Below are 8,427 nucleotides of genomic sequence, written 5' to 3'. Positions count from 1 at the left end.
TTTGTAAGAATATATAAATCATGCTAAACAACCATCAAGTAAATTACCTATGAGTCCTGCATAACCGGAAGAGAACACTATCAGAGGTGGTGCCTGAATTGCAGAGAGGTCTATGTCAGTGCCATGTTATCAACTTCTAACCAGAGTATGAAAGCATAGGTACAATCTTAGGAATCTTTCTCCACCACATAAGTAAAAGCAGAATGACACTTCAATACCTATGAAAAGTGATTTTTATATAATCCAATGTGCAAATGATCGCAGATAGAAACAATAAGAACCACACTGCAAAATATATCATGCTGCAAATCGAATGAACACTTACAAATTGCAAAATCACACTAAGAGGAAATGGATCTAACAAGAGCATAATTTTCGCACGGTCGGAGTTCGCTGTTAATTAAAATGCATGAAGATCTTCCTGGGAAAGCCACGGACGTTATCTACATTCAAACAGGACCATTCCAAATTAGAAATCATAATAATGCACAAGATTGTGTAGACAGTACTCAGCATCATTAGAGACTCTGAAAACTAAAATAAAAATGCCTCAACAGAAATGTTTCACAGGTGGTGAGTCAGGAAGCAACTTTTAGAAAGGCTAACTACAGAAAATAACAAAAGCTTAACCCTCCCAACACGTTATCCTGTCCCCTCTGTGAATATCAAACACCTACCTAATACAAAGGCTTACTCATTGACAAAAGCATTATGTATGCAGTAGTCACGAAAAGAATGAACTGAAACTGAGAGTAAGTTCTTCTATTTGAAGGTTGATTTATGACTCTCTTGCTAATTAAAAAGAATGATCAAAGTCAACTTACTTGCACTTAAAGTGGCAACGTGATTCTATAGCTCAAGGGGAGGAAGCAAGAGTAGCTAGGTCAGCCATTGTTCCATTGATGCCCAAGGAAAGTTTGTAGGGCACCTCCTAACCGTACAGAGGCACAACAATCATGCAATAATAGTTTAAAATTTATGAGATCATAGTTGTACATATTATAAAAACAGAATAAAAGAAAGTTTTGAAAAAAGATCGTACAACAAGAATTAAAAGAAGAGAGAAAAAAAAAGAAATAGAAAATTGACAAATTGCAGAATTGAAATTGACCTAAAAGTCACAATTAGGAAAGGAAGAAAAGAAGTTCCATGATTGGAGATTAAATCAAGCCTTGTATATTCAATATCACAATAAGCACAACAAAAATACCATAGACACTCCCTCGTGAATGCAACATATCATTTTGCAACGATTCGAAACTCAATCAGAGTTACTTGGTAAATTTCAACTTGTAACATTGAAAAGGTGAAAAATATACTTCTTTACTCTATGTCCAAAACATATGAATAACCAAGAATATGTAAAGCTAAATCATTTAATCAAGCAGACCCTTCTATTGTTCCCTAATTTGAAATTCCAGTGCATACTCGGTAACAATTTTTGCTTTGGGGGAAAAATGCTCACATAAGTTCATCAAGGTAGCGTAGAATCTCCTAAAAATCACTTATTTCCCCACTGGCACCAAGAAGTGAATCTTTTCCAATAGGCTTCAAACATTCAATGCTCTTGTACCGCAGAATAGATATATATGAGCCTATCATTGACATAAGTCCAAAGTGAGAGCAATGAATACTTTGCAGACAATCAGAAAAAAAATACTATATTGAAAAGCAAATATGTCCAGAATTTATTGTCAAAGCAGTTTCTAATTTCGTTAAGATTGTAAGTATTGAGGGCATTTTGGAATGGGGATAAAGGCCAATTGATTACTATAGTGAAAATTCAAGGGATCAAGACCAAAATGTAGCACTAGAAAAGGCAAACAAGAAAGTATTCAGAATTAAAAAGAAGGCACAACTAGTTTCAAATAAAGTATTAAAATTGAAATTCAAAAATCTCAAAGATTGTCCAAAACAAAGAATAATTCTAAATCTACTATAATATTAGGAAGGAAAAAAAATTTAAACTTGTTTTATTTAATATTTATTCAAATAAACTTATTTTTGACTGTTTTTAGGAAATTTTTTTTTACTATCAAAATATCTTGGTTGAATCTATATACCTTGGTGATGTTGGGAATCGACCGTTCTAAGTGAAAAGGGGCTTTCATTCATCTGCTTCATGCTATTTTTGTCAGAGACAATGTCCTTGGATACCCCCGATCAAGTTCCACCGTCCGAAGAGGTATAATCATAGTAGTCGCCGGAGAAGGCCTCATCCAATAAATTTGATAGTTAAAAAGAACTAAATATTGAGAAAAAATATATCATAATATAATTTTTTTATTCATTTCAGAGTTTTTCATATCAATAAATTTGATTTCCCCCAAAGTTTAAGTAATTTTCACAATTTTTTTCATTTTTATTTTCTATTGTTAAATCAGAAACAAAAAATGATGGAAAATAACAGAAAATAAAATAAATAAATAATTAATCTCAATTGATCACATACCAGTGTAAATGAAAACACCCTTTTAACAACCAAATTGATCAAGATCATTCCCATCCTCTAGCAGTACTTGAACTATTCTCCAATCCAAATTGGGAGTGACCTATTTATCATGTATCAAATCATAATAAGAACTTAGAAGATATACAAACATAGCTTTAATTAATGTTAATGATGAATTCGTACAAGAGATAAGCTTCAAAGTGGTCCCTAAAATTGCACTTGAGCCTCATAGTAGTCCCTGAACTTAATAGTTATTCATATTCGTCCCTGAAGTTATACTCCGGGACTCAGATTCGTCCTTCTGGCACATTCCGTCCACCTGACACTATCGGAAAGCTGATCTGGACTCTTTCGTGACACGCTGGCCAAGTAACAGCTAGCTGACGTGGATTAGTAAACTTTTATGGTGCAATTTGGTCCCTAAATCAAAATTAAAAATTTTAATTCCCAAATTTAATTATTATTCTCTTCTCTGTAGTAGTAATCCCTCTCTTTTCTTTTCTTCTCTTCTCTTCTCCATATGGATGTGAAAAAGACTACAAATTACAACTTCATTGAAAGCACGCATGTGTTTTGTTAATTAAAAGTCACATACTATGTCTTTGTATTTAACATTTTATGCACTCATTTAACTCTAGTTTAATTAAAATGTTTTACAAAATTCAATTTTATATTTTTATATGATTTTACAAAAATCTATCTCTTGTATTTATGGAATTAAAAAGTTACATCATTATTATTATATACTACATTACATTTTCTTTCGAATCCTGTTTCAAAATAACCATGCATCATCTTAATTTAACTGTTATTCACATAGTATTAATATAAAGTGTTATATTATGGCATTTCAAATCGTATGACATCTCCATTAAAATGACGTGTCTAAGATTTTATTATAATTCAATAGGTATTTTAAATTAATTAAGGGTAATATTAGAGAAACAAAAAAATAGCAAAAAAATTACCTAATTTAATATTTATTATTTTAGTCTCTAATAAATAAAAAACTAATTAAGAAAAATAAATATAATTAACTAATTTAAGACACTAATTTGATCATATTAAAATATTAATCATATCATCTTTTTGTTTGCAAATGTCATGCTGACATTTTAAAATTTTATATTAGCATTAGAGATGAGTTGAGATTCACAATTTATGAATTTAGGAATCAATTTAATCATTTTTAAAAGTCAACAAATTTTTATGAACGTTCACAATTTTAGAAACTAAACTTTGCATTATTTCTTTAATTATATATATCACATAACTTTTTTTATGTTATAATCTCACCATCTTTCTTACAGAAAAAAAGGGATAAAAGTGGTTAAACTTGTTCAAATAATGGTTGTTAAGAAGACTCTAGTTGTTGTTATTGTTATAAGATACTTCAACTAAAAATAAACAAAAAGAAAAATCTTGTGAATTTGGGATATGAAGATCAATGCCTGTAGAGAAAAGAGGGATTGCTGTAGAGAAGAGAATGATGATTAAATTTGGGCATTAAAATTTTTAATTTTGATTTAGGGAATAAATTGCACCATAAAAGTTTACTAATCCACGTCAGCTAGCCGTTACCTGGCCAGCATGTCACGGAGGAGTCCAGCTCACCTTTCCGGTGGTGCCAGGTGGACAAAATGTGCCGGAAGGACAAATCTGAGTCCCGGATTGCAATTTCAGGGACAAATATGGGTAACTTTTAAGTTCAGGGACTACTATGAGGCTCGAGTGCAACTTCAGGGACCACTTTGAGGCTTATCTCATTCGTACAAACTAATAAGCCTAAAATTGATTCTGAAAACACATAATTAACAAACAATCAGAAAAAAAAGCATCAATCCAAAAGGTAACAAACCAACAAATCAAGCCATCCAAATTCAAACACAGTGCCCTTTGGATTTTGGAATAGTTCCAACACAAATCTCAATCGATCACATACCAGTGTAAATGAAAACACACATTTAACTACCAAATTTATCAAGATTGACCCAGATAAAAATAAAATAAAAGCTACAAACTTTTATCAATCATGCAGAAGAGTTCAGCTGAAACTCCAAGAGAGCTGAAAAACAAAGTAAAAGCCAGTGTAAATGAAAACACCCCTTTAAGTATCAAATTTATGAAGATATACCCAGATAAAAATAAAATAAAAACTACAAACTTTCATCAATCATGCAGAAGAGTTCAGCTGAAACTCCAACAGAGCTGAAAAATAAAGTAAAACCTACACCCAAAAAAAGATAAATTTAAGACCAACCCACACTAATTCAAAATCAATTGATCACTTTTTTTCTCATCGATAATTTTCTTTTCAACCTGACAGAGAAATGAACATAAAAAACGGAATACCTATTTCAAATTCTTCGCTTTTAAAGATAGTAGAGCTCCCACTAACCAAAGGCGTCGGGTACCACTGGATGCTAAAGACCCTGTAAATCAGGAGTACTCACACACATTCTTATGGTATCAAATTATCCATCCATGTTAGAGCAATCATTCCAAAATAGATAATCCCTAATATAATTAGGATAAACAATCTCACTTCGTAAACTCAATTATACTTCCTTATTATCGTGATAAGTTGATAACAAATAACAAACTGCAGATTGAACAACGACAATTCATAATGATACCTAATTGCTCAAGCAAGATCTAAACATAATAGGAAATGTTAACAACGCTTTTCACTTCCTCTACTAAGTAAATAGATATTTTTCTGGTTAAACTTGGAATTATACGAAGAGAGGGACTGACCGAGATTGCCAACGCGCTTGGCAGAGCTGCAATCGGAGAAGCGAGAGGCGATGTCCTCAAACTTGGCTTTGCCAGAAACGATGTCGTCATGGAAGGCCTTTAGCTGAGAGATGGCGCTGTCTCTGGTGGTCTTTTTGATGACCTGGCCTTCTGGATCCTTCCACGACACCTTGCATCTCGAACCGTGGTGCTTCACCAGTATGTCCGATGCCCTAACCTCACCTCCATCACCACCATGTCTGTTGCTAGATGACGACATCTTCTTCGTCTTCTTCAAATGCTCCTTATGCTTCTCCTTCTGCTCCGCTGGCACCACCGGAGACTTCTTCCTCTTCTGATCGGACTCTATCTTCGTCGGAATTCGAGAGAGAATCAGAAGAGATGTCTGAGTGAGAGGGCTCCGAATCAGAATCGGCTTCACGAAAAGAAAAGTAGTGAGGAAGAGATAATGTGTTCTCAATGGAACATGCCTTTTCCCAATCAGAATCGTTCCAACACCATCGTACGGTCAACATCTATTGATCTAATGGATCCAGTATGCTAGAAATTTTTAACTTTTCTTCACCAAAAGATGTCTACCTCTAGACTCTTAAAGTATTAAGATAGAAAATTAATAATGTTAAATACATCGATAAACTAATAAAAGCAACTAAGTATTTGTTTAGGCATGATTAAATCGATAAAAAAGATTTATTAAAAAAATATTTTTTTAATTTTTTAGTGTATTTAGTAAATTTCTAATAATAAAAGTAAAAGTACTAAAAAATAGAAAATATCTTTTCTGAGAAGTTACAATTTATATTTTTGAATTTTTTTTAAAAAGATATTTTTCACATGATAAATAAATAAAAGAGTAGTTTTAACTTATTTGACTTAAAATATCTTTTTACATGAGATATTTAAATATATGTAATGATCTTGGGGTTCATTATTTAAATTATTCGATACATTTTAATAAGTTGTAAGAAAAAAATATATATACCAAACAAAGCACATGTCTATATATAATAATCATGCTTTATTAAAATACACAGAGAAACATACTCACACATAGAAATTTAAGTATACGAAAGAGAACATTAAGTTTCATAAGAATCACAACTTCGGAAATGAGTTCATATTACATACCAAAATAGATCTGTTGACAACATACTTTACCAATTTTCCAACTACTTAACACAACTAAGCAAACTTCTGACAATTCTTTACAGACTTGGAATTATATTATAGATATCTATATATATTGTAATGTAACAAATGATTAGCCGCTACACTCATCCATCTTTTCAACAGCCTCGACAGTATTTTCACATTGTCCAAAGGCACTCCGAAGCTCTTCCCTAATAGTGAGAGGCTGATGATTCCCAAATAAATTGGAACCTTGTGAGGACGAAATTCTTGCATGAAAATCATGGTTAACAGTCTACAGATAACACAACAAAATATAAGAACAAGGAATGCAGAAGCAAAAAAAATGAGATGAGAAAGAAATCAGGTATGATCAAACTTTGAAGACTAATAAAACAAATATTAAACAAATAAAGAAAAAAATTTAAGCGATATACATGTATGCATATATGTATTACTGTTTACATAGTTTACTAAGAGATAAAGAATCAAAGTCCATTAGGTCAAGAAATACCCAACAATTCCAGTTGAGAACAGAAATCGGTGAAGCCTGACCCACTGGAGGACTTGAGCTTGACAAACATTGAATGCTTGCATTGGACTGAAACTGAACTGGATTCTTAAATTCAAAAGGAAAATGAGGAACAAAGGGATCCAGATCAAAGTTCTAAATCGAACAACAGAGGAATAACATCAGTAACCCTTAACACATGACATATGGAAAACACAAAACAATATAGCCAATTCAGGTTGACCTAATTAGAAACAAATTGGACTAACTTAACATCAGATTCACATAATAATCTTATCACCTGCTGTTGATTATCATGGGTGGAGTCCTCCAAAAACTTCACGATATCAATATCATCACATATTGCACGAACAATGTGAAGAGATGTATTCAATTCATATCCAACGGGTCTAGGATCCACTATGAAGACAATCTTCTTGTTCATCAACTGAGAAATGATGCTATTCAGAACAGTGTAATCATCGGTCGACTAAGAAAAAAAGAAAGAAAATGTCCATTTGCGAAATCCACATACCTGAACCGTAAATACTAAACAGAAACAGAAAAGAAGGACAATTAAATGAAATTTAGACCAAAATGATTACTGGGGAGGAATTTCTTTCGTCTATCAAAAATTCTGAACAACTCTTTTTGAGTATTTGCATCACCTCATCATCCTGAAGTATGAAAATATTGCTGCCATTTGAATGGGAAACAATAATTTTGATACGATACCTAAATAATGTAAACAAAAGAATGATATACACTGAGAAACATGTGCAGAAGATGCAATAAAGGAAACAGAAAACTGACACGAACAACTCCGGGAGATAAAATAGGTACCTTCGTATGGCATCAACACACTCAACTCTACACAGATAACAATAAAACACATTCCCAACATGACAAACGGGTGCATCACACAAACAGCAGTAGTACCACCATTTATGATGTTTCAACACATCAATAATCTCACCGATAAAAAAACAGATATGATCCTGTAGACAAACAGTAATTCGTATATTATCATACATGTTTTTATCATACTACACATGCTGAAACACAGTTGACATGGTTGAAAACATAAACATAAATACTAACATTTTTTGATGCGGAAACATATATTTTAGCACAAAGAATGTCAGCAAGCATCTCTTTAATGGTATGCACTTGTATTGGAACACCAGAGATGACTTGGTTGTCATCATTTTCAAGCTGTCCATACTGAGAGAAGTCTTCAAATATTGGGCTAAAAGCCGAATCAGAACTAACATCCTTAAAATTTGAAAGGAAAACATGAATTATAAAATGCAACCAACTTTTTAAAGTATGAGGCAAAATCATGTTGGCATGTAAAGGATATCATTTAAAACAACAGCCAAAGAATTAGAAATTGGGGATCAACAAAGTATATCTAAAAATGATTCCTCCAATTCATATCTAACATAAAGAAAGAGTACTAACCTTGATGCACTGATCAGCCTGAAGTTTGTTGAAAAAACGTGCATCACTAATGACATTGATGACTTTAAAGGTACCGCAATAACCCTAAGTACTAATCCTCTTTGCTTGAACTTTG

At 32.4% G+C, this 8,427-nt stretch overlaps 1 protein-coding gene across 1 annotated transcript; it reads right to left on the bottom strand.

Annotated features, from left to right (window-relative positions):
* Window positions 1-6,470: 6,470 nt before the first annotated feature.
* On the bottom strand, window positions 6,471-7,513 carry LOC148543894 (uncharacterized). The gene is made up of 4 exons (XM_088498297.1): window positions 7,454-7,513; window positions 7,150-7,338; window positions 6,852-7,004; window positions 6,471-6,632 (listed from the first exon to the last, which is right to left on the bottom strand). The coding sequence occupies exons 1-4, from the start codon at window positions 7,511-7,513 to the stop codon at window positions 6,471-6,473; spliced, it is 564 nt and encodes a 187-aa protein (XP_088354423.1).
* Window positions 7,514-8,427: the final 914 nt, after the last annotated feature.

This window comes from Arachis ipaensis, chromosome B9 (assembly GCF_059453495.1).
Source record: "Arachis ipaensis isolate K30076 ecotype BB chromosome B9, ASM5945349v1, whole genome shotgun sequence".
NCBI classification, from domain to species: domain Eukaryota; kingdom Viridiplantae; phylum Streptophyta; class Magnoliopsida; order Fabales; family Fabaceae; genus Arachis; species Arachis ipaensis.
The sequence above is the reverse complement of the archived record's forward strand: the minus strand, read 5'-3'. Positions and strand labels throughout refer to the sequence as shown.

Coding starts and splice junctions, on each gene's coding strand:
- LOC148543894 (XM_088498297.1), bottom strand. CDS start 7,513: ATGCAAATACTCAAAAAGAGTTGTTCAGAATTTTTGATAGACGAAAGA. Junction 7,339..7,453: donor ACGAAAGAAATTCCTCCCCA/GTAATCATTTTG, acceptor TTTTTTTCTTAG/TCGACCGATGATTACACTGT. Junction 7,005..7,149: donor CCCATGATAATCAACAGCAG/GTGATAAGATTA, acceptor TGTTCGATTTAG/AACTTTGATCTGGATCCCTT.